The sequence below is a fragment of the Arachis ipaensis genome, chromosome B4 (assembly GCF_059453495.1).
Source record: "Arachis ipaensis isolate K30076 ecotype BB chromosome B4, ASM5945349v1, whole genome shotgun sequence".
NCBI classification, from domain to species: domain Eukaryota; kingdom Viridiplantae; phylum Streptophyta; class Magnoliopsida; order Fabales; family Fabaceae; genus Arachis; species Arachis ipaensis.
The window spans coordinates 8,308,107-8,334,346 of NC_142439.1; the positions used below are offsets into that span (position 1 = coordinate 8,308,107).

At 33.8% G+C, this 26,240-nt stretch overlaps 2 protein-coding genes across 2 annotated transcripts; one reads left to right on the forward strand and one right to left on the reverse strand.

Moving 5' to 3' along the window:
- Nucleotides 1-4,188: 4,188 nt before the first annotated feature.
- LOC107638730 (enhancer of mRNA-decapping protein 4) lies at nt 4,189-13,258 on the reverse strand. Its single transcript, XM_016342094.3, has 12 exons — nt 11,627-13,258; nt 10,751-10,800; nt 10,502-10,658; nt 9,809-10,027; nt 9,517-9,645; nt 7,772-9,331; nt 6,801-7,160; nt 6,424-6,543; nt 5,756-5,926; nt 5,326-5,475; nt 5,120-5,236; nt 4,189-4,687 (listed from the first exon to the last, which is right to left on the reverse strand). Exons 1-12 carry the CDS (start codon nt 12,620-12,622, stop codon nt 4,379-4,381), a joined length of 4,338 nt encoding a protein of 1,445 aa, XP_016197580.1. The 5' UTR covers nt 12,623-13,258; the 3' UTR covers nt 4,189-4,378.
- An 8,492-nt stretch (nt 13,259-21,750) lies between these two features.
- LOC107635959 (uncharacterized) lies at nt 21,751-23,249 on the forward strand. Its single transcript, XM_016339506.1, has 5 exons — nt 21,751-21,989; nt 22,073-22,732; nt 22,880-23,003; nt 23,097-23,109; nt 23,185-23,249. The coding sequence occupies exons 1-5, from the start codon at nt 21,751-21,753 to the stop codon at nt 23,247-23,249; spliced, it is 1,101 nt and encodes a 366-aa protein (XP_016194992.1).
- Nucleotides 23,250-26,240: the final 2,991 nt, after the last annotated feature.

Sequence of the window (26,240 nt, forward strand, 5' to 3'; positions counted from 1 at the left end):
CGCAACTTCTTAATTGAGTATGGGGAGACTATGCCATTTGATGACGTTGGAAGATATATTTTATATAGTTTTTTTTTTTATGCTAAACAGAGATGTTGGTTAAAAAAATGAATGTTAAAGAGGGTTACTGAGGAGAGAGCTCCAAATACAATTCAAATCATCATTAGAAGCATCAAGATTAAGCTCCAATCCATCATCACTCTCAAATGGCTGCCATAGATCCTGCATGATCAACTTCTCTTCATCCGGAAGAACACTAGCCATTGTTGATGCCTCAGAGAAACATGATGATGACAACAAGAAACTATCTTCACCACAATCCAAGAAGTTACATTCCTCTGACTTTGACATCACACCATCTTTTAGCCATGGGAAATCAAACACTCCTAGTGATGACAATTTTTTTGATGACGAGGACGATGACGACGACAATGTCAAACAATTATTATTATTCTTTTTACCCTTCTCTTTTACAATTTTCGTTATCACCACCACCTCTTTCGTCTTTCCCTTATTCTCTTTTGTCTTCGCCTTTTCTTTTTCCATCTTCTTCTCCTTTTCCTTCTCCTTCGTCTTAGTTACACAATCTCTCTTCTTTGCAATCTTCTTAGTCTCGCTTTCATTCTCTTCCTCTCTTGCTCTCTTTCTCTTTATCTTCATCTTCGTCTTCTCCTTCTCCATTTATACACACACAATACAATCTTAGATATTACCACCTTTTCTGTTAACACAAAATTCACAAATAGTATCATCAAATCATACACATACATATATACTTCGCAAAAAATACTAAGAAAAACATAACTTGCGCTACAATTAAAATTTCGAACTGAAAAATCGCAACCTCATCACTCCAGATTCTACGATTTAGACTAATCTGTCTAACTTTTAACTCACAAAAAACAAATTCTCATATTAAACCAAACTATACTATAAAAGCGAACATCAAAAATCAAAATCTCTTCTAAAAAGAAAGGAGTGACCTAACATTTTCAGAATGATTATTCTTGTTATGTAATGCGGTAGGTGAATATATACCTGTGAGTCTTTGAGGACTTAAAGTACGTATATATGTTATGTATGTATCTCTCTAGGACCAGTTGTTTATACGTATGTGTATGTATATGTATATGGTGAAGGAAACTGAATTAGAAGAATGGTGTGTGAGGTTTAATTTGCACACACGTTAATTAAAGCGATTTAAAGGCAAAACCATATCCTACAAACTCAACACACAATAATAATAACATGCACACATAACACATGAATCTAAAACAATGTAAATGTGAGATAGGTGTTAGTTCCAATTTTTGTGCATCTAATTTTGGTTATAGCAAAATACCACAGAAACAAAATCAAGGTAATGAATTAATTAAGGGGTTCAGATTTTTTTTTTTTGAAAGCTTTGTTTTACTCGCCATTGAATAGTTAGCCTAATATATGGATGGCTATGTGTTGTAAGTTGTGTAACACACCCAAAAAATAAAAATAAAAATAAAAAGATTGTTTTCATGGTTTTATGGTTTGATTCAGGTTTGTAAATGAATGCACCATGATTTAAGGCTACCCTAGTTTTTGTTGGTTGATATTTGTCAAAAGTCAATGGCTTCAGCAGGTATTACACTTGCCACTCCATGAATTTTTATAATTAAATTAATTTTGTTAGCATAATATTTAAGACCGTAAAACTTTTAGGAAGTATAGAAGAAAAGAAACTAGTGTCATATTTTATAAAATATAACAATATTTAGTATGATATATGTCATCTATATATCATGAGAGATTAGTACATATATAAATCTTACAAATAATAAAAGGAAAGCTATGTATAATATTGCCTAACCATTATTGTTTGGATGGAAACAAATAAAGGTAGGGAGAGCAAGAAAGTAGAGTGAAAATTGAATATCTCATGAGTTGTTACGAAGGAGAGAAATTAGGAAAAAAGAAATAGGGTAATAATTTACTTCTTTATTTGGAGTGAAGTGAAAAAAAATCAAAATATCAAGATGTAACTATAATAACTATATGTTTTAATAAATATAATATTTTAAAATTTCTTAACAATTAACGTTTACTTATATAAATATATATAATAATATAAGAAAGTATTGGAACCAATACTAATTGTGTACAATGTGTACAATAAATTAAAAAAACGTAAAATTAAAATTAAAAATTAAATTATTAATTAATTATTTAATTTTAAATTTTAAAAATTTAAAAATTAGAATTAGCATTTAAACTCATTCACACTACGTACGGTTATTTCTAATTTTACCGTCCAATACACGTCCAAAATTTACCATCATCTTCTCCGATCCTCACCTCGCGTCACTGAATTCCTCGCCGGCCATACCGACGCCACATCCTCCCACCGACACCGTCCTCACTCCTCACCTCCGCCGGTCAGCCCAACGCGCCTCGCCCTCCGATGCTTAGCCTAACGTTGCTGCCGCTATTTTTGCGCCTCTCTTCAGAATTTCTCCCATTCCTTCATAACTCTTCTCACCGATGATACTACCATGCTCTTCTTCTTATTCGGATCCAAGCATGGTTTAGCTTCTTTCATGACCTGAGCCCTATGCTTTACAACAATGCTGCTTTAGTCATGTCTAGTCTTTCAAAACTATGTTTCACCACAATAGTTATTTCTTCTGTTTATTCATCTTCTTCTTCTATTTTAAATTTTTAATGGTCAATTTAGGATGGTTATTTTAATAGGTATGCGGATGGTTATTTTAATTTTTATGTAGATGATTATTTTGATTGGATTGAATTTAGTTATATAATTAAAATATGTTAGATGTTCAATTCATTAGGTATGCGGATGATTATTTTTATCCTTAAGTGGATGGTTATTTTTACTAAGGGTGAGTAGCCTGTGGCAAACCAAGCAGTGACGGTGAAATTGGATGATTATTGATGAAGGTGGGGTGACCGCCGGTTGAAAAAGAAGAGAGTATTGGAGTGAAATGCTTTAGTAAATTAGGATTTCAGATGGTTATTTTTTTTGAAATAACTAACTGGATTTTTTTAAATTTTGAAATTTAAAATTGGGGATTTAAAATTTAAAATTTGATGTAAAATAATTGTCAATTGTACACATTGTCAAGATTCCCCATTGGTTCCCTAGCGGGATTCAATAATATATAATTAAGAATTTAATTTTGATGTGCTAATATTGAAAATATTTATACAATTTTTTAATCACGTTTTTTTTTCAAATCTATTATGTATAAATAAAAGAATTTAATTTCGATGTACTGTCAGTGTAAAATAGTTTTACAACTATTTTTCACATTAACCGCGTGAATGGTTAATCCAAATGTGATTGTACTATTGTGTAAAACGCTTTACACGGTCAGTGCATCAAAATTAAACTTATGATAAAAACAATCGTACTATGTTTGCACTAAATTCAGCCACCAAAATCAACCATCGGTATAAAATATATGTTGGAATATAAATACATATTGAAAATAAACTAAACCATACATGTATATACACAAATACATTTGTGACTGATTTTAGTAGTTAATTTTAGTGTACAAATAACATTTTTATAATAAAAATCAATTACCAAATCAACAACTTTTATAAAATATATATTAAAATATAAAAATATACATTAAAAATAAAATAAATAACATACAATTATAGTGAGGATATAGTATTTTTATATTTTTTATATGATTATTCACACGATTAATATAAAAAAGTAATTATTGAATCTCGCTAGGGAGCCAATGGAGTATTTGTACAAATGTACAATGTGTACAATGGGCTATTTATTTAGCTCAATATGAGTTAAAAAATGAACATTCAGGATAAAATACTATTAATTTCTCAAACACAATACACACGTACTATCCATAATAAACATCTGATATCCTACTGAATCGAACATTCTTAAACTCTCATTGTACACATTGTACAGATACTTCCTCATAATTATTTTTTACTAATACAACATAATATAATTAAATATACATATAAAATCATTTTATACTTTACAATGTAACAAAATTAAATTACATGTATAATTTAGCAAACATCCTTATTTAAACTCCATGTATAATTTAGCACATAAAAATTCATCAAAAAGTTATTATTTCATTTTCATCCTTCAACTGAACATATCCTAAAGAGTAAAAACACATCTGAGGATAATAGTACCAGAAAGAAAATGTAGACAACAAACATTGAAACTATTTCACACATCTCAGTTGCACCAAAGACAACTGCCACATACACATGCTGTAGTTCACTTTAACCACCTAACAAAGAAGGAAAAAAAATCTATCTAGATATCCATACAAACCAAAGGTTGATACTTTTTCAACAATTTCTGCACAAGTAACAACATACAATTAGGTCATTTACAGCTCAATAACACAGAATTTATGACATGCATTAGAAGGCGCATCGAGCTTGCTTCCGAAGGGGAGGTCGTTGACAAATTCCGGTGGTGGTTTAGCGTCCGGGACACTTGATCCAATATCCGCCGGGCATGTGCTGCGATCCTTGGATCGGTAGGGTTTATAGACGCAGCCACATCTGTCATCCAGGACACTTTTCTTGGTGTATCGGTTCCCAGGTCACAGGACAGTTGCTGCAGTAGGGACAGAAGTACTCCTTGGCTTAATGGAAGTGGTACCATTGACAAGATTGCAGTTAAATCAACCTGGTTATGAAAAATAAATGTAAGCTACGTTGAATTTGATATAATCAATCAATCATGCATTCTACAGAATGTGTTTTGAACAAATCATCATAGTGAAGATCTCATTTCACGCTTAATTCGGCGCAATCATGGACCGAAAATATTGAAGCTGCAAATGAATTTCAAATTTAGTCTAGTGATTTACAATTGTGTCCAGGACAATCATATTGACATGTTTGTCTCGCAAAACCTCCGAATTGGCTTCTTCCACTATGTAAAGTTCTACTGCATTTGGATTGCATTTTTATTTTCTGTTTTTATTTTCAACATTTTCTGTTTTCAGAACTTAAGAAGAAAAAAAGAAAAAACAGTGAATGCAAGAAACACTGAAAATAAAAACATGAACCAAACGCACCCTAATCTATACTTGTAATATTGTTCTGTGTTTGTTACCTGAGAACATAGCCACGAAACGATTGAAACATCACTTCTATGAAGCGCTCCGGTAAATGCTTCCTCGAACTTGCCCTCACTCACCAACCTTGATAGTTCCTTGGTAGGATCCTCAGCCTGTCAGGCACAAGTGATCTCTTATGGTCAGAAATATCAATAAAACCTGAAAAGATAGTGAGATAAGAGGACAAGGTGAATAAACATACCACCACCTCATGTAAACCGCTGCTGATTTGCGTTACAAAGGGGTCCGCAGATGCCGTGGAGTTACCTGCCATTGCTAGCAGTTTCCGCTGGCCCTCGGCCAATTGCCCGCTCAAAGTGCGAGTGATTGATGACGCTGAATTAATTGTATCCTGCAAAATCACGACACATATATTAAGTGCATGCCGATCCAAGCTATCTTGGTTCATCATATACCAGCTTCCCAACAATTAAACAATGTTATATATAACCATATTTGCGGTATGAAAAAATATGATGACAGATCAGCTATGTTAAATTCTTCCTTAAAAATCTTAGTACAAAATGAATTGAAATAGAAAGGCCAAAGAGATCTTCAACGGCAGGGAAAGAAAATGACATTAAAAGTACAAATAATATTATAAGATTACAAACCAAGCATCATATACATACCCTCAAAGTTATGGCTAGAGGAGAATGAGTAGTATCATACTGCTGCTGAATAGCAGCTGTGTGCTTTGCAAGACCATTCTGAAATGAGGCATCAATTTGCTCAAACATGGCTTTGCAAGACATCTCAAATGCTGGAATAATTGAAGCTTCCAAACTACCCCTAAGTGCTTCCTGCAAAAAACAACGCCGAAAGAAATGATTAACTGAAACTGCTCACAAGTGAAACAAATTCAGGAAGCAGGCAACAAAATAAACCAAAATATGAAGCTGACTTGGATAAATATGGCATAAAATAAGACACTCGACACTCGAGAGTATATATATTTGTATGTGCGCGCGCACCTGAACAATCTCTCTAAAAGCATAAGTTGTTAAATAACGGTGCGTGAAATCATTTTTGCACAGAAATTCAACTTCAATTTGTGTAAAAGTAATGACTAAACTTAAAACATGGTAGTAATTTTGTCTCTCCATTTGTAATAAAAACCATAGAAGAGTAGCATAAACCTAATTGAGTAACACTATGTCAGTTAATATATGCTTTAAGCACACGGTCATGGTTGATAAATTCTGCTCGACATGTATATAAAATGGAGAAGAGGGGGGGGGGGGGGGGGGTTTCATGAGTGCTTTTGAAAGGTGCTGATGGTAATATCAACAATGCTTACTTGAAGAGCTTGCTTGCCAGAAGTTTGAAATTGTGCTTGTATCTGCCTAGCTACTGTAGCTTCAAGTTTTGAAGTAACTGATTTTTCTAGTTGATTCAATGCCTTGTCTCCCACCCCCTTCTGCAGAATTGATAGCAAAATCTTAGTCAAACATATTCATATAAAATCAAATCATTCATCATTCCCAATTGGCACACAGAGACTTAAACATTCAAGTTGCCATAATATGAAATCAAAACACTTTATTATGGATGATCATAATTATCATGTGGCACCATTCAAAATGGGGAAGCAAATGCTTAGAACAAAACTAGTCGGTTATACATGTACACTAAATTTGAAATGTAGAACTTTTGGAAGTAGGTATTAATCCAAACCTGGAATGACTCTGCAACAGCTGATGATACTGCTTTCTCTATAATTTGACTAATTGAACGAGTGACAGTTGGCCCAATTGAGGATATTTCCTTCTTAACGATTTTCTCCAATACAGCTGCCATATCCTTGTTCACAAAATTGGAGATCAAGTTTGTTATCTGCTGTGTACGTTCTCTCTCTAACTTCTCTTGCTTTGCATGTTCTTCTTGCAAGCGAGCCCATAAGGCGTCCGTGTTGGACTTGACAACTTTCTCCATGCTCCGGCCCAAGGATCCTTCTAATCTTCTGCCTTCCTTCGTAACTGGGATGGAAACCGTCACATTCATCTGCTTTTGCAATTCCTTATGCATGCCTAATAACTGTAAATTAGAAAACGATGGAGATCAATTTAAAAATACAAAACTAAAAATATCCCCATAAGGTAACATGAGGGTATAAGAGTGACAAAATCAGGTAAAGACATGGAAAATTTCCTTCTGAAGAAAGACCGAGTTCCATTTGTGTTATTTGGAAGCTGGCATCATAACAAGTCTCAACGGTGAAAAACTAACCTCAAACTCATAGTAACTGTACTATTAAATCATACAATCCTTAAAAACAGTGCTGATCAATGCAGGGAATCTGTTACTAATTGATGTTTCAGATCAACAAACACCGAAAAAGCCAAGAGGGAGACGTAAGGAAATGGAAGAAAGGGATCAGGCTTCATGAAACAGCGGGTTTATTCCATTTAGAGATTGCATATGCTACACATATTTATATTCTATAGCATATGCGAAAAGAAACTTCCAAAATGTTTGACTGAAACAAATCTTCTGTCTGAAAATTTGATCCTAAGATGACAGGTAACTAACTACAAATATTAGAAAGAATAAAACCACAAAAACACAAGTAATTTCCAAATATATGCAATGCACAAACTACAAACCATGTTAAATAAACCCAAGAAAAATGTTCAAATATTATTAACCTGGCTCAGCATATCCTGCATAGCGGATAACTGTGGTAGAGCCGCTTCAATGGATGAGCCTCCTGAATTGTCACCTTGGTCATTTGATGAATCCATCGGGTTGAAAGGGCTGGGGTTAGCAGATGATGTACCGGACACTTGAGAACCTTTGCCTTTTTGTTTTTTACTTTTCATGGCAGGTGCTGGAGATTGTGAAGTAGCAGCCACAGTTTCTGATTCACCATCATTTGCAGATACATCCTTACTCGCTTCATGAACTTCTTCCTCAATAGAGCTACGGCTTTGATCAGGTGCATCAATCGTCTTAATATTATCAGCTGGACGTACTCCCTCAATGTTATATGAATCTCTGGCCATCTGAATGCCCAAATCAGACGCTTGAGAGTAGAATAACTTCTCTTTCCTCTCGGCAACATTGGTGTAAGAATCTCTGTCTCTGTCATATTCAGTATTTTCTTGATTTAAACCAGTCTCACCTACCACTTTAACCTCTACTTCAAGGTTTTCTGTGTCGCTATGGGCAGCAACATCCTTCACATTCATCCCTTGGGAAGTTAGTGAATTCTCAGAAGATAATGTAGCTTTCGAGAAAATCTCAGATGGGGTTACCAGATGAGTCGGGTGTTTAAATGCTGTTGGGGCATTAGAAACCGCAGAGACATCATTTTGTATGGCTCTATCATTCTTCAAAGAACTGTCACCCGACGCAGGCACATCAGCTGTATTATCTTTCTCAGACTCTATTCTCCGTTCAGCCGAAGGATCGGAATTTGGCTGCTCAAAACTGTGATCTGCACTGGTTGAAATAGTTTCTAAATTATTTGATGAACCTTTCAAACCTGATAACTTATGGGACAATCTTGGGCTCAGAGGAAGTGGAGGTGCCGAAGCATTAATATGATCAAAGCCATTATTAGAAGACAAATCATTTTCCTTGGTTTCGGTATCTGAAGTAGATGCTTCAGGCAGACCAGAAATATCTGAAGAAGGCAAGCTTACAGGAGCACTTACAACAGGAGCACTTTCAGAGCTGCTAGGATTAACTTGTGGCACATTTGCAGTTTCCATATTAGCAGACGCATCCAAAGCATCAACACCACGTGATAGATTAGATTCTGTTTTCTCAACTTCAACATTATCCAATGGCGGAGGCAAGCATTGTGACAAATTGAGCGCATATTGTTGTATAGCTTGAGTTTGGACACAATACACCTGTACAATATGCTCACCATCAGGTAACATGTCACTAGTTCCTGTAAGACTTAGTATAGGCATTGTGACCGTGAATTCAGCAATGTAATCCATACGAGTAGCAGTTGGATTCGCTCCATACTCTATATGTACAGCATATATTGTATTTTTCTTGGCATTTGCTAGCAGAAACAAACCAGCTCGCGGCAGTGCTACAACTTGATTAAAGAATGCATCCTCGGGGTTAGTTTCATAAGAACTTCTTATATCCAAAGTTTGAATACAAGTCCATGACTCGGAATCACTAGGCAATAACCAGCCTTCCTCATTGTCAGACACCCATATCTTCACTTCCTGATTTAGTGGCCCCTGCAGTAAAGAAAATAAAAAAGTAGAGAAAGAAATTAGTTCATGAACGATGATGCAAAGGTGATCTTTGAGAACATCTGAAGCCGATTCGGGTGATGGTCAAGCCGCACAATAAAAATCGTCCAAAGGCATCCACAATTAAGAATAGTCATATTTTCAATAATGGGAAGACTAGGAACATATACCGCTGTGATAAGAATGATGTGATCAGGGCGGTGAGGGGCAGTCAAGAATGTCACAGAATTAACCGGTTTACCATCGTGTGGTCTTATAACAGCAAGTGGTGTTGCCTTACGTTCTTCCCATATCTTCACCTGTTTATAACAAAAAGCTCAAATCAGAAGAATGAATATAAGCCTGTTTTCATGTTGACAAGCCCAAAATGTAGTACAATGACATGAACCATTTAAGCGAAGGGTTGAAAAAACTACACAAAGCAAAAGAGCAAGGTGAGGAGGGAGAGTAGAAAATGCAGACCGTGCCATCTGCCGATGCTGAAGCTAACCGACTCTTCATCCATTGGCACATTGACAACTCAGTGACATTGCCGTCATGCTTACCAACAAGCTGCACCCCATCAATCAACTTATCAATTGAACATTTGAGAGGCTCTTCCGCAGAAAAATTTTCACCTTTTCCGGCTTTCATAGTGTCAATTTTGAGGATACGGTTTCCAATAGCAACCATTAAAATCTCCTGTTGGTCATTTTCAACTAATAAGCTCAAACTTAAAGGGAATTCACTGATAACAGAAATTGGAAGCACTAAGGTAGCATTTGATGGAGAGACAGAGAGGGAAAGACTGAGATTGAGAGACAGAGACTAAGACAGAAATTGAAATAAATCTCAGAATTCTATTTGGTGTAAAATGGGAGACAGAAATTGAAACAAGAATGAAACTCTAATTTAATTTGCACACAGGGTAAAATTGGAATTAATTAATTGAAATAATGATATTTTAGGTATAAAATGTTATTAAAATTTCAGTCTCTATTTCTAAAAATTTTAGTCCCCTGTGTACTCACTTTTTGGAGGTACTGAAATACTAAAATTTTGGATACAGAGACAGAAATTTTAGTATCAATCTCTGAACTAACAAACATGATACTGAGTCTCAGTACCTTAAAACAAACGCTACCTAAGAGACTAAGTTAAAAACATTGCCATTACTTGTTTGTGAGGATGCCAGCATACTCGTGGATGAACTGAGTCACTCTCCCCTGTTATTTGAATGGCTGTGATCACTTTACCAGTAATTTGAGGTTTGTCTTCCTCATCGGGACCCTCATTAATCTTCCAAACAAAAATTCTCCCATCAGTGCTTGCGCTGTGAATACAGTGTCAAAGTTGAAAATGATCAATAAATGTGAATACACCGCAAGAAAAACCACAAGCAAGAAGCGTTAGTGGGATATTTACCTGGCCAACAGGTGTAGATCCTCAGCAAAGAAAGCCATGTCTGTTACTCTCTACATAAGAATGTGGCAAACATAAATTGGAGAGTTTATATTTGGAGGGAAAAAAAACTCACATCGCAAATGTGTGCGCAACAGGGAACACATTGCAAGAGTTAGAGCAAGCTTTGCATTTTCAAAAGAAGTTGAAATTATGAGAATATGATCCATCAGGTGAGAATAGCCACCAAGATTACTCTTATGATTATTGAAGAATAGGAGTCTAGAATTACATCTCACTCTAAAACTTCAGGAGCTTGATGTGATAGCTATATAACCAAAAACAATTAAAAGAAAATGATCAATTGATAAAAGCACATGAGACAAGACCTGAAATACAATCTTTCACAGATATCAATCGGCACTTATATCACCATTTCTAACACTGTATCTTCCCATACTCACAAACAACCAAAACTCAGCATAATAAACTTAAATCAAGAGAATGGCACACAAGGAGTTGAAAAAGCTTATAGTCATTTCTTTCCAAATTTATGAGGAGAAGACAAAACCTATGCTCTCGTAGTCTCGTGGCAATATACGGCAAAAGTAGTGTGTATGTAATCAATGATTATTGGCTAAAAGGAAAGAAAGAAAACACATATTCATCACAGGCAATACAAGTTCATATTACACCTGCAGCATTGTTTTAGCCAACAGTGAGCACTAACGGAATGCATTAATACTCCTAGCACTGAGAAACCACATATAACAATTGACAAACCAATCAATTTTATGTGAAGAAAGTACTACACAATTAAACAAATACAGATTCATAAAAATCAAATTAGAGCTACATTCAAGCCAGAAATAACATCAACAAAGAAAAGTAACAACCAACCTGAGTATGACCCCGAAGCAAATATCTCAATGCAGTATTAATATTAAGGACTCTGATGGCACCAAGCTTGAGTCCATAGCATATGTAAGACCTATTCACCGCGATTTGGCGGCCGAGAACAAGGCCAGGATCAGAGGCATACTTAGTGATGGGAGTGACCTCAAGCTGAGGCTGCACTTCCCCTGGCAACCTAACATCAATGTCATAAACAACATTCTCTCCAATCAAATGTCTCCCCTTTGGGAGTTTACTGCTCAGCATCCTCATTGGGGTGCTGCCCTGAGGGCTCACCACACCGGCCGGCGAAGCCTGCGGCGGCTGCGACCCGGATGAGGGCAACAACACTGCAGCAGGGTGGTTTGAAGTGCCAGGCATTAAGAAATCAGAAACCATAGGAATTGGTGGTGCTGATGCTGATGCAGAAGACTGTGATGTTGATGCTATTGATGATGGTGATTGATTCATGACTGATTGTTCTTGATTGGATTGAGGGTTTTGGGTGCCTAACATGGCCATAAGGCGAGCACCACTATTAGGAGATGTAGGAACATGTGGTGATGGTGATGAAGGAGAAGGTGAAGGTGATGATGAAGATTGTTGCTGCTGAAAAATTGGTCTTTGAGGAGAAATCATTTGAGGAAGCTGCTGCTGCTGCTGCTGCTGCTGATGGTGAAGAACAAAAGGGTGTTCTTGTTGCTGTTGCTGTTGTTGGAAGTGTTGGAGATTTGGATAAGGAGGAAGAAAGTGAGGAAATTGGAGGTGATAAGGGTATGTGCCAGTGGGTGGAGGGTAAGAAGAAGAAGGTGTAGGGTATGAAGAAGGAGGAGGTGTTGAAGGTGAAGGAGCTGGGAATGATGGTGAAGAGTTCAAGTTTGAAGAAGAAGAAGGAGAAGAAGAAGGATTTGGGGTTGGTGGTGTTGTTCCTTTGAATAGTTTCTGCAAATCAAAATGGTTACTTTGCTGCTGTTGATTTGGATTCCCAGGTGAAGAAGCCATAAAAATTGAAAGACGAAAGAGGAAAAATTGAAACTTTTTCTCAAGATTGAAACGAGGGATTTAAAAAAAAAAAAAAATCAGAACTTGGGAATCAAAAACCAGAATTGAAAAGATGGGTACCACCCCACTCCAATATTGGATCCGGTTGATGCTGATTTTTGCAGATCTAAAAAAAAAAATTGATTTTTTTTTTCTTTGCCCCTTTGTTTATTTCTTTTTTTCTTTTTTCGTTTTTTTTCACTGATACTTCGTGCTTTGTTCCTTGTGTTGTTTCGTCGTAGTAGTTTAGAAATCCCAGGAAAAACTCAAAAAAGGAAAAAAGGAAATTTAAAAAAAAAATCTTTTTTTTTCTAATTTACATAACACAGAGACCTGTTTCTATGTTCTTTAGTGTTTCTTTTCTTTCTTGTGTTGGTCTTTGTCTGCTACTGTGACCAGAATTGGATTAGATGAGACTGCTAGAGATAATTATTGGAAATTGAGGGGTTAATCAATAAATTAAAATTTTGCATTCTCCAATTTAGCAAATAGCTACTAAAAGGATTGGAATTTCGGTTGAATTGCAATGGTTATGGTTTTGGTTACGGCGATGGCCTAACAAAGATGATAGAAAACAATTGGGGAGTGACAAGAGGCGAAGGAATTTAATAGTGGGATTATATTAGTTGTACAAATGAAATCAAATTACATATAAAACTTTAATAATGACATTATTCATGCACCAAATATTAAAAATATGATGATTATGAAACTTTAATAATGATCATATGTAGTTTTATATTTGCTTTTCTAACAAAATAATTTTAGGGTGAGTTTGGTAACAATTATATATTAGTATAAAACTTTTTCTTTAACCAAATTGGATTGATTTAGTAATTAGTTCACTAACCTGCTTAAATAAGTATTTCAAAAATTTATGTTAAATGCAATATAAACTAAAATAAGATAGTGATGTTATTTTTTTAAAATTTAATTTGTATGTGCGATTTAAACCCCAAAATGGTCTCTGAAATTAGCATTGTGCACTAAAATCGTCCCTGAGATTCTAATTGCACCAATTACGTCCCTGAGATTGAAAAAAATGCACCATATTAGTCCCTGACCTATTTTTCATTAACGACGTGATGACATGACATGATGACGTGGACTGTAAGTAACACGTGTCACTTCATGATTTGGCCAGGTGTAATGGTATGATGATGTGGTGACCAGTGACACGTGGCATGTTGCCGTTGATGGTTGTGCCACGTGTCACAATGTTATTTGGCTACGTGTCCGTTTGTGCCACGTGTCGCAACAGTATTCGTCCACGTGTCATCTATTATGTCATCGTTGTATATGCACCAAATTAGTCCATCACTTTGCATTAAGTGACTTATTTTAGTCCCTGAAATTGAATGTCGTGCACCAAACTAGTCCCTTCACCAGTTTTTTCTCTTTTTTTTTTTAAATTTAAAATTTTAATATCTTGGATACACTAATTTCAATTCTATTTTTTCATATATCGTTTAAATACAAGTACTTTCATAAAAAATTTTAAGATTTTAGTTTTAATTATATAATTTTTTTAATAATTTAACATTGGTAAATTTTGTAATATATAAGTATGTTATTATAAAAAATAATTATATGATTGATTAGACATATTTTTTTCATAAAAAAATATGTGTTTTTAACAATAAATTAATAATTAAAATAAATATTTTTTGTCTTATGAAATACACGTTTTCGTTATGTGTAAATGAACTAGATTGAAGGCACTTCAAGCACCCTCAGTCCCTCACTATCATCTTTGACCTCTGCAGTCTAGACGAAAGAGGTTAGAGATGGTAATGAGAGAAGCTTGAAATGCCTTCACGTCAACTCCAAGACGGCGGTTATTAGGGATATCCGCAAGAAAAAAAATATTTTATAAAAGTACTGAAAGAGGTCAGAGATGGTAGTGAATGTGCTTGAAAAGCCTTAACGTCAACTCTAAGTCGACGGTTAGGGTATTCGCAAGAGAAAAAATATTTTATAAAACACTTTTATTTGAAGAACATGTGAAAAAATAGAATTGAAATTAATGCATTAAAAAATATTGAGAATTTTGAATTTATAGAAAAAATTGAGAAAAAACTAGTGAAGAGACTAGTTTGGTGCACGACATTCAATTTCAGGGACTAAAATGAGTCACTTAATGCAAAGTGAGGGACTAATTTAGTGAGGGACTAATTTGGTGCATATACAACGATGACATAGTGGATGACACGTGGACGAATACTGTTGCGACACGTGGCACAAACGGACACGTGGCCAAATAACATTGTGACACGTGGTACAACCATCCACGTCAGCATGCCATGTGTCACTGGTCACCACATCATCATACCATTACACGTGACCAAATCATGAAGTGACACGTGTCACTTACAATCCACGTTATCATGCCATGTCATCACATCGTTAATGGAAAATAGGTCAGGGACTAATATGATGCACTTTTTTCAATCTCAGGGACATAATTGGTGCAATTGAAATCTCAGAAACGATTTTAGTGCACGACGCCAATCTCAGGAACCATTTTAGGATTTTACTCTTGTACGTGCTATTAACATAAAAAAATTATGTATATACATAATTATATATAGTTAGATCAGTAGAGATATTTTAGTCATCTTTAAAAGTTATATAAAAATAAGCATATTAAAATTTTTTTTCTAATCCACAAAATGGGACTAGCAACTTTTGTATTCTGTGGCTAACACTTAACCATCAAAAGAAAAGTAAGTGATCTCCCACCATTTGATGTAATCTCACATCATTAAAAACACTATTAATGGCCAATTGATAGTTACAAAACACAAAAATTACTAACTCTTAGCACTCCTCAAAAGATAATTATAAAAACAAAAATAGTTTTGGTAGGTTTCAATATTTAGCTTTGCCGATAAAGTTTGTTTGACTTAAACTGAAATTGTTTATGGAGGCGCTAGGATGCCTTATTGTTATATTTCTCAATATAGTACTAAATTATATGAAAAAAAATCAGTAATTATTACCAGCAGTAACATTACTAATTGTTTATATTTGTCAATTATAATTTTTAAATGATTGAAATAATTTTATTTTATCCATTTTAATATAATTTTCAATAAAAATAGAATTTATTTGGCGGTTTGAGGATTGACATGAAAAATTGAAAAAAATTTATTTGTCTCTCTCTTATATGCATTTAGTTTGTTCTTCAAGTTTGCTTCATTTTTTTATTGGAATGTGTATTGATTGATTCTTTATGTTCATTTTAAATGGCCGGAATTGAATGTGAGATATGTATGTAAGTGTATTATACGAGTTAAATCTTAAAATGGTCTCTAAGTTTGACGTCATGCATTAAAATTGTCTTTGAGATTTTAATTGCACCAATTATATTTTTGAAATTGAAAAAAATGCACCATATTAGTTCCTGATCTATTTTTTATTAACGACGTGATGACATGGCATGATGACGTGGACTGTAAGTGACACGTGTCACTTTATGATTTAGCTACATGTAATGGTATGATGATGTGGTGACCAGTGACATGTGGATGGTTGTGCCACGTGTCACAATGTTATTTGGTCACGTGTCTATTTGTGCCACGTGTCGCAACAGTATTCGTCCACGTGTCATCCATTATGTCATCGTTGTATATGCACCAAATTAGTCCCTCACTTTGCATTAAGTGACTCATTTTAGTCCTTGAAATTGAATGTCGTGCACTAAACTAGTTCCTTCACCAATTTTTCTCATTTTTTTTAAATTTAAAATTTTAATATCTTGGATACACTAATTTCAATTCTATTTTTTTATATATTGTTTAAATACAAGTGCTTTTATAAAAATTTTTAAGATTTTAGTTTTAATTATATAATTTTTTTTAATAATTTAACATTGGTAAATTTTGTAATATATAAGTATGTTATTATAAAAAAATAATTATATGATTGATTAGACACATTTTTTTCATAAAAAAACATGTGTTTTTAACAAGAAATTAATAATTGAAATAAACATTTTTTTTTCTTATGAAATATACGTTTCGGTTATGTGTAAATGAGCTAGATTGAAAGCATTTCAAGCACCCTCACTACCATCTTTGACCTCTGCAGTCTAGACGAAAGAGGTCGGAAATGGTAATGAGAGAAGCTTGAAATGCCTTCACGTCAACTCCAAAACGGCGGTTATTAGGGGTATCCGCAAGAAAAAAATATTTTATAAAAGTATTGAAAGAGGTCGGAGATGGTAGTGAAGGTACTTGAAAAGCCTTCACGTCAACTCCAAGTCGGCGGTTAGGGTATTCGCAAGAGAAAAAAAAAATTATAAAAAACACTTTTATTTGAAAAACATGTGAAAAAATAGAATTGAAATTAATGCATTAAAAAATATTGAGAATTTTGAATTTATAGAAAAAAAATGAGAAAAAACTGGTGAAGGGACTAGTTTGGTGCACGACATTCAATTTCAAGGACTAAAATGAGTCACTTAATGCAAAGTGAAGGACTAATTTGGTGCATATACAACGATGACATAATGGATGACACGTGGACGAATACTGTTGCGACACGTGACACAAACGGACACGTGGCCAAATAACATTGTGACATGTGGCACGACCATCCATGTCAGCATGCCACGTGTCACTGGTCACCACATCATCATACCATTACACGTGGCCAAATCATGAAGTGACACGTGTCACTTACAGTCTACGTCATCATGCTATGTCATCACGTCGTTAATGGAAAATGGGTCAGGGATTAATATGGTGCACTTTTTTTAATCTCAGGAACGTAATTGGTACAATTAGAATTTCAAGGACGATTTTAGTGCACGACGCCAATATTAAAGACCATTTTGGGTTTAACTCTATATTATACATATTAGTTGAATTCTTTTTGGTGAATAAATCATCTTTGAAGGCAAGCCTTTTTTTTTTCCTTCCCTCCCTTTATACTCTGTCTCGTTCTATTGAAGAGTGATGGTACTCTTCAAGACAAAGTTATCCATATCATTTAAGCTAGAAATTATTACGCGTTGTGGTAACAAATATACCTCAAATCCAAGTTATAATTAGATTATAATTAAATATGCTCTAAATCATATTACAAAATATAGTTATAATCAAATGTGCTCAAAATAATAATCAAATTCAATAATCTAATTAAAGTTTAGATTTATTATAATCAAATTATAATTAATACACTACAAATTATATTACAAAATCTAATTATAACCAAATATACTCAAAATAATAATTAAATTTAAGAATTTAATGAAAGTTTAAATTCATATTATAATTAGATTCTAATCAAACAAGCTACTCCAAATTATATTACACAAATTCAATTATAATCAACCGCTCTCTTTGTGATTTTTTTTTCCTGTTGTCTTTTTATTGTTTTTTTCTTTTTTTTTTCTCTAATTTTATAATTTTTGACCAGTTCTAAAATTCCTGTCTGATAATAATTTTAGAATTTAGAAACATTTGGATTATTGTATCTTTTCTTAACGTCTTATACTCATTTTATGTTCAATAAAAAATAAATTAATAATGTCATACCAAAAAATATTATTAGAATAACGAAACAATACATTTATATTATTTTAGTAAGGCTAGCTCATCAATAATAATGAGTTAGTTATTTATTTAATACTTATTTTTTATTGTATAAGTTACACAACTTACACAACTCTTAAAAAAAGAACTTCAATAGTGTTAAGAGAAGAAAAAAAAGACATATATATTAACATTTCAAAAGACAAGAAAAAGATAATGTAAGCTGCATTGTGTCCAAATTCAATTTAGTTTTTTCTATAACTAAAAAAAATAGACTAGCTATGTATATAACTAAAAACTAGAACAGACCTAATAAAAGGTTGCACAAAGAAAGTTTTTATTTTCTATTTATATTTTCAATTGAATACTTTAACAAATAGAATAAAGTTTTACATCCAACCAAAATATTTAATCAAATCAAAATATTTAAGTTTTTTTGTTTTTCAAAGTATCCCTCAACTCGATAGGTCAATGACTAATCCGTCGAATCAAAATATTTAATTAAATCTAACAAAGTTGTTATAACAACTTTTTAAATCATCACCTTCCTCTTCCTCTTCTTCCTGTTTTTCTTTTAAATTCGCGCACACAGGTTGTTTTTCTTCCCTTTTTCTTTCTTTCTTCTTCTTTTTCTTCTCCTCCTTCTTCTTCAATGTCGTGTCTTCTTCTTTTTCTTTTTTATTATCGTCATCATCAATAACACTTTTGTAAATATTTTTATTAGTTCTGATTTTCTCTGCTGCTATCATTAAATAATTTTGGTTCATTTCTTAATTTATTTCTGCTCATTTGTGTGTTAATTGAGGTTCACTTGATGCTGCTGATAAGTATTGACTAAATTTTTATTTCTTAAGTAATTTTGGTTTATTTCTTAGTTTAATTGATATTCATTTGAATCCAGAAATGAATTTGATGTGTTTTTTTAATGATTGAGTCTTTTTGACTGTTTGTTCAAATCTGAATTAATTTCAGTTCATTTGTGTGCTAATTGAGGTTCACTTGATATTGTTAATAAGTATTGGCCCAATTTTTTATTCTTTAAGTAATTTCGGTTCATTTCTTAGTTTAATTGAGGTTCATTTGGATCCAGAAATAAATTTGATGTGTTTTTGTTGATGATCAAGTTTTTTTATTACTTTTTCAAATCTGAACTAATTGAATGGAATAGAGTGGAATCTAATGCAATTGAATAAAGTAATAACGAATAATTTTATTCTTCTTTGTTAAAAAATTTGGTTAATACTTATCAGCAGCATCAAGTGAACCTCAATTAACACAAACACATCGAATTCATTTCTGGATCCAAATAAACATCAAATAAACTAAGAAATGAACCGAAATTACTTAAGGAATAAAAAATATGGTCAATACTTATCAACAGTATCAGGTAAACTTCAATTAACACACAAATGAATCGAAATTAATTCACAAATAAAATTAAAATAAACTAAAAAATGAACCGAAATTATTTAATGATTGCACTAGAGAAAATCAGAACCAATAAAGATATTAGCAAAATGTTTGTATTGTTGGTGATGACGATAATAAAAGATTAGAAGAAAAAGAAAGAAAAAAAAGAATCTACGTGCACAAATTTAAATAAAGGAGGAGGAGGAAGCAGAAAAAAAAAAAAGACAAAAAAAAAAATATGTTCTACGTTATTGAAACACATATAGTGTATATCCTAATGTGATAAAAGTAGTTTTACTTAGATATATAATTAGCTTGTAATAAATAATAGCAAAAATATATCTTAAATCTCTAGTAGAATTTGTTATTTGAGAATGAATTTAGAATCTAAATCCAAATCTTAACGAAAAGTGAGATTGGGATTAATTTGTCTGTCTTTAAATATTATAGACTATATACGTATTTTTATATCTATAATTGATTTTGATACCTGATTTAGTCTACATCTAATATGCTATTATATATATATATATATATATATATATATAAAATACAGGTTTAATAGAAATGTATTGTATTTTACAACACAGTATGATGTCGAAATAATGAAATTTATTTTAGAAAAATTAGACCCTTTTATGTCCACTATGTTATATTGTTATCTGCTTTTTATTATTATGAGTTTATGACTTTCGTTGCACGATGTCATCTCAATATTGGGCATATTTTATATCCATAAGGATAGAGATGGAGACTCCTTATTTTGTTTTTATTTATTGTGTATTCTTTTCTTACTCAATTAGCTTATGACAAAATCTACTATAATAAAATATAGTTATATGATATATATCCTTTCAATCACCCTTAGTGCTAGGAATTTCATTATCTTTTTCTTGCACATATCATTTTAATTTCGAAGGTTCTAGACTAAAGATATCCATCAGCATATATATGTTAGTTTACGGTCGTATGAAGTGTAAATCAATATATATATATATATATATATATATATGGCCTAAATATTTTAATATGTTTAAAAAAGCTTTTCCCCGAAAATTTTACTTCAGAATTTTTTTAATATAAAATTCTTAAAAATATAAAAATATTTCATGAACCAAACACACCCTCTAAAAAGGTATGTTCCATGCATTAATACTAATAGTGTCTACCACACGGAATTTGGATAAGCAAATTTATCTTAATCCCACTATTAAGTACAAAATTATCAATAAAATTGGATTTATACCCCCTAAAAGATGACCAATCATATATTATATATACATTAAAATAAATTACTAATATAAATAATAATAAATCTAAGAATTTTATTAAGAAGGGGCCAAAAACTAAAAATTTGTATAAATTAAATATTATATCATATATTTTGTGACGTTGATTTTTTATTATTATTTTAAATAAAAATTTTCAAATGTCATATCAAAATAAAAGGTTTTCTTAGAAAATAATAATTTAATATTTTAATATTATTCATAACTAAAAGTAATTTTAAAAATTTATTTATATCAAAGTTGTTTCCTACATAAAATTATTATTTTTGTACTTTATTATCATAAAAAACATAGCATATATAATATAAATTAATTTATCTAATACTTTTGATATATGCATTTAAAATGAATTAGTGAATACAATATGTAAAAAGTATTCATATTAATAAATAATTTTTTAATATATTATAATTTTAATATCATGAAAAATAATTAAATATAATTACTCTTTTATATGATAAAAGATAAAACATTAAAAAAATAGAAAAAAAACAACAAAAGAAATTTTCATTGAATAAAATAATATAGAATGCAACAAATGAGGCTTGAACTCTATGCTTGTGTAATGGATTTTTTTATGAAATAAATTAAAAAATATTTATTTTCAGAAACACGTTATTAGAACTTTAATTTTTTAGATATGGTTTTTTATTTAGGATAAGTTCATTGCACCCCGACAAACTCTATAATTTAAATAGAGTTCGCCTGACCTCCCGGCGAACTTTATAGCACCTCCCGGTGAACTTTAAGTGGAGTTTCCAAAATACAAGCATGGTTGCTGGAGAACGGAGTTCAAAATCACAATTTGATTCTCCACTTTGGTTCTCATCTTGGCTTTTTTTTCTCTACAATGCCAATAAATCCATTGTTATCCATTCATTATGATGGTAAAATAGTATATGATGAAGAATGTTCTATCGTTTTTAAGTCTGGTCAACCAATAATTACGTATATAACACTAAAAGTCAACATTCTAACAGTGTTGAAAAATTTGATATTGCATTCTGTTGGGCAGCAACACACGAAAAGAGTGAAAAAAATTTACTACAGATATCCGCCCAAAGTAAATGACAATTTGTTTTATAAAAGGTATGTTACAGTTGCCTTTGCTCTGTTGTTATTATGTTTATTTGACCACGATTTTCAGAAATATTTTTGTTGCTTTGAATTAGGTATCGGTTACGTGACGACGAGGACGTATGTCTTATAAGGTCGTGGCACAATCGATGGACAAATGTTCATTTGTTGGAATTATTTGTGTTTCTTATTGAGTTGGGTGGACGAGGATCATCTGTGGATACTGTTGATGATAGTCCGTTAAGTGGAGCTGTTAGACAAAATATTAGAAGGACGATGGTCGATCTAAATATGCCACCTGAAGGTAGTCAAGAGGGCTCAAACGTTGAACTTGGTAATGCTGACATGATGGAAGATAATGTTGAAAGTCATGAGGGTTCTGCTATAAGGGATCCGATGATGGATCTGTATAAAGTTAACCCCGATGATGAAGACGATGCTGATGATGAATCAACGGAAATTTTTGATGATGGTGACAAGGAAGAAGAGATGAACTACTACGGTGACACACAAATCGCTCTGACACAGCCTGCCATTTCTCAACCATATGACCGGTCGGATCACTTCTCTAGGTTGAATCTCAATGCAATGACTTCAGATTGGTCGTTTATCTATGGAGCCCCCGAAGAGGATCCAAGCAATGAGTTCGAGGTTGGACAACAATTTGAGAATAAAGAAGAAGTCATGTTGGCATTTAAGAGGTATAACATCAGGAGGGTTGTGGAGTATAAAGTACTAGAGAGTGACCAATTGAGGTATGATGTATAGTGTATCCAGTTCGGGTCCGATTGTTCTTGGAACATACGCATAGCATATCGTCGAAAGCAAGAAACATGGGAGGTCAGGAGATACAATGGTCCTCATACTTGCATGCAAACATCCATGGGTCAAGACCATTGTAGGTTGGATTCAAAGGTGATTGTTCAACACATATTCACAATGGTCAAAGCAGATCCAACAATTAGCATCAAGGTTCTGCAAGAAGGTGTGAAGAATCACTTCGGTTACAAGGCATCCTATATAAAGGTTTGACTTGCATAGTAGAGAGTCATTTCTAGAATATATGGCGATTGGGTGGAGTCATACAACGAGCTTCCTCGTTGGTTATTCGCTATGCAGATGTACTTGCTCGGTAAGATTCATTTCATTGTCCTTAGTTATGCATAAATCCACCATCTACATGTGCAAATTGTTGATGGGTTTTTAGGTACTTGGGTGCAACTTGTGACACAACCTTGGCCTGGTTCAGCCGACACTGTCATGTTTCATTGAGTTTTTTGGACATTTCCACCGTGTGTTGAGACTTTCAAGCATTGCAAGCCACTTATCTCCATCGATGGCACCCACTTATATGGTAAATATGGAGGCACGTTACTGATGGCCATTGCTCAAGATGGCAATGCAAATATTTTGCCTATTGCATTTGCCATTGTTGAGGGTGAGACGAAGGAGGCTTTGTCGTTCTTTCTTTCGTATCTGCGGCAGCATGTGACACCACAACCCAGACAGACACAAATTAATTGATGCTGCGTTGAACACCGAGAGAAGTTTATGGAAACCACCTCATGCCTTCCAGGCATTTTGTACAAGACATATTGCTGCCAACTTCATGACTCACTTCAAAAACAAGGACTTGAAGAAGTTTCTGGTTAATAGGGGTGAGCATGACCCGGTCCGGCCCAAGACCCGGCCCGGACCCAATGAAATTTGGGTCATGAAGACCCGGACCCGAAGAGACCCGAGGTTGACCCGGTAGAAAAAAATGAAACCTTAGAACTCAGTGAAACTGGGACCGGGCCATGGCTTGGGTCACCCGGACCCAGCCCAGCGGCCCGATAACTCAATTATGCGCTTATACTTGAATCAGGGGGAAAAGGGAAGGGGCTAGGGTATTAACGCATTCAGATCTAAGAAATTCAACCTCACTCCCTCAACCATTCAACCTCACTCGCCCAGTCCTCAGTCCCCACTCCCCACTCCCCAGTTCGGCAGTCTCCACTCCGCCACTTCCCACGGCCGACGCTAACCCAGTGACCCCTGACCTCATCTTCTCTCCCCACGGCCCACTCTCAGTCTCCCAGCAAGCAGCCACAGACGACGCACTCCTAGCAGCAGCAAGCACGCATCACGCAGTCGCCTGCTACTTCGTCCTTGTCTTCCCAGCAAGCACGCACCAGGCAGTCTCACCCCACTACCCCAGTCTTGAGTTTCTGGCGAAGCCATTCGTTTGACGGACGACGATGCTGACCTGCTTCTTGTGACGTGTCGCATATGTGCTTGGCCCGTTCGTCTTCTTCCCTGCTTCTCTGCTAGTCCTTCTCCTTCTGCTCCGCTCTCTTCTCCGGTCTTCTTCTCAGGCAAACAATTAATTTTGTTATTTAATTAATATTCTGATTAGGGATTAGGGATTTTGATAATTTGATTATAAAAATTTGTGAATTTAGGGATGTGATTGTTGATTTTGATTATTAGAATTTTAATTAAGGTTGTGGGTGTTGATTCTCTATTATTGTGAACTTTGATTATTGTGAATTTAGAGATGTTAAATTGTTGATGCATTTGGTGTTTACTGATTTTTTTGCTAATTTGTTTAGTTGATTATTGTTTTGTTCTTCATGAATTATTATAAGGTTTCTATCTTTATGATTGAGGAGAATACAAGAATAGAAATTGAAGCTGAAAATCCTGTTGCTTCTGCTGAAAATCCTGCTACTTCTGCTATTGATGCCGCCACAACTCCTGCTGAACCACAAGTTAATGAAGAAGATAAGGATACAAACATTGAGAATCCAGAAGCTCCTCGTAGGGGAAAGAAATCGTATGTTTGGCAGCATTTTACTGAACTTCCGTTGACTGAGACAAAGGAAAGCACCAGGCCAAATGTAATCATTGTCAGAAAAAATACGGTTGTCATCCTACTAAACATGGAAAAAATTCTCTAAATAAGCACTTAAAGAGTGCTCATAAGTGGATATTTACTAAAGCGGGGAAGAAGGGGACACTTCATGGCTATATGCCCAAAATTGAAGAAGAAGAGGATCTATGCAAAGCCTTTAAGGGTTATAACTTGGAAGATTGTAAGAAGTCTGTAGCTGAGTTTGTTGTACTAGATGAAATGCCATTTAAAGTTGTTGAGGGAATTGGGTTTCGCAAGATGTTAAATCGTTTTGAACCAAGATTTACGGTACCATCTAGGTGGACAGTCTCAAGAGATTCCTTTCAACTGTATTTAGATGAGAAGAAAAAGCTAAAAGAATGGTTGGCAAAGTCATGTGCTCGGGTTTGTTTGACAACTGATTGCTGGACATCAAATCAAAATTATAATTATATGAGCTTGACTGCACATTTTGTTGATGACGAATGGAAGTTACAAAAGAGGATTATAAATTTCTGTCAAATTGAGAACCACAAATGTGATACGGTAGGAAGAGAAATCGAGAAATGCTTGAGAGAGTGGGGAATTGAAAAAATTTTCACAATCATAGTAGATAATGCAAGTTCGAATGATGGAGCTATTACTTATCTTCAAAGGAAATTAGGTGCAAGAGGTGGGTTGGTGTGTGGAGGAAAGTATATGCAAGTGAGATGATGTGCTCATGTTCTTAATTTGATAGTGAACGAAGGAATTAAAGAGCAACAAACTTCAATTGAAAGCATTAAAAATGCTGTCAGGTATGTTCTTCTCCTCAAAGGACTAAAAAATTTAAAGATTGCATTGAGGCCGAGTTAATTGAATCTAAAAGTCTTGTGTGCTTGGATGTTCCAACTAGGTGGAATTCTACCTATCTAATGTTGGAACATGCTGAGAAATTTGAAAAAGCTTTTGATAGACTTTATGATCAAGAACCTGATTTTCTTAGATGGTTTGGAGAGGACAGTGGGGGAAAAAAGAAAGTTGGTCCACCAACACCACTTGATTGGCAACATGCTAGATTATTTATTGAGTTTTTGAGAATATTCTATGAGATAACTTTGAGTTTCTCACCTTCTTTGCATGTTACATCGAACAAATATTTTTATGAAATTGCATCTGTTGCTTCTCAATTAACATCTTGGAGCCAAAATCATTCTGAATTGTTAGGAAGCATGGCATGTTCTATGAAACATATATATGATAAATATTAGGGATCGGTTGACAAATTTAATCCATTGTTACTTGTTGCTATTGTATTGGATCCTCGGTACAAACTAGATTATCTCTGTTGGTGTTTGGAGGATGTTTATGACACGGAAGTGTCTACTAGCATGACTGGTTTTGTTAAA

Bases quoted from the DNA above. Each gene is read 5' to 3' on its own strand.
- LOC107638730 (XM_016342094.3), bottom strand. From the start codon at position 12,622: ATGGCTTCTTCACCTGGGAATCCAAATCAACAGCAGCAAAGTAACCAT. The intron at 6,544-6,800 runs GTTTGGATTAAT...TCAATTCTGCAG, and splicing joins CTGTTGCAGAGTCATTCCAG to AAGGGGGTGGGAGACAAGGC. The intron at 5,927-6,423 runs GTAAGCATTGTT...TGTTTTTTGCAG, and splicing joins CTGGCAAGCAAGCTCTTCAA to GAAGCACTTAGGGGTAGTTT.
- LOC107635959 (XM_016339506.1), top strand. From the start codon at position 21,751: ATGCCAATAAATCCATTGTTATCCATTCATTATGATGGTAAAATAGTA. The intron at 21,990-22,072 runs GTATGTTACAGT...GCTTTGAATTAG, and splicing joins GACAATTTGTTTTATAAAAG to GTATCGGTTACGTGACGACG. The intron at 22,733-22,879 runs GTATGATGTATA...AGACCATTGTAG, and splicing joins CTAGAGAGTGACCAATTGAG to GTTGGATTCAAAGGTGATTG.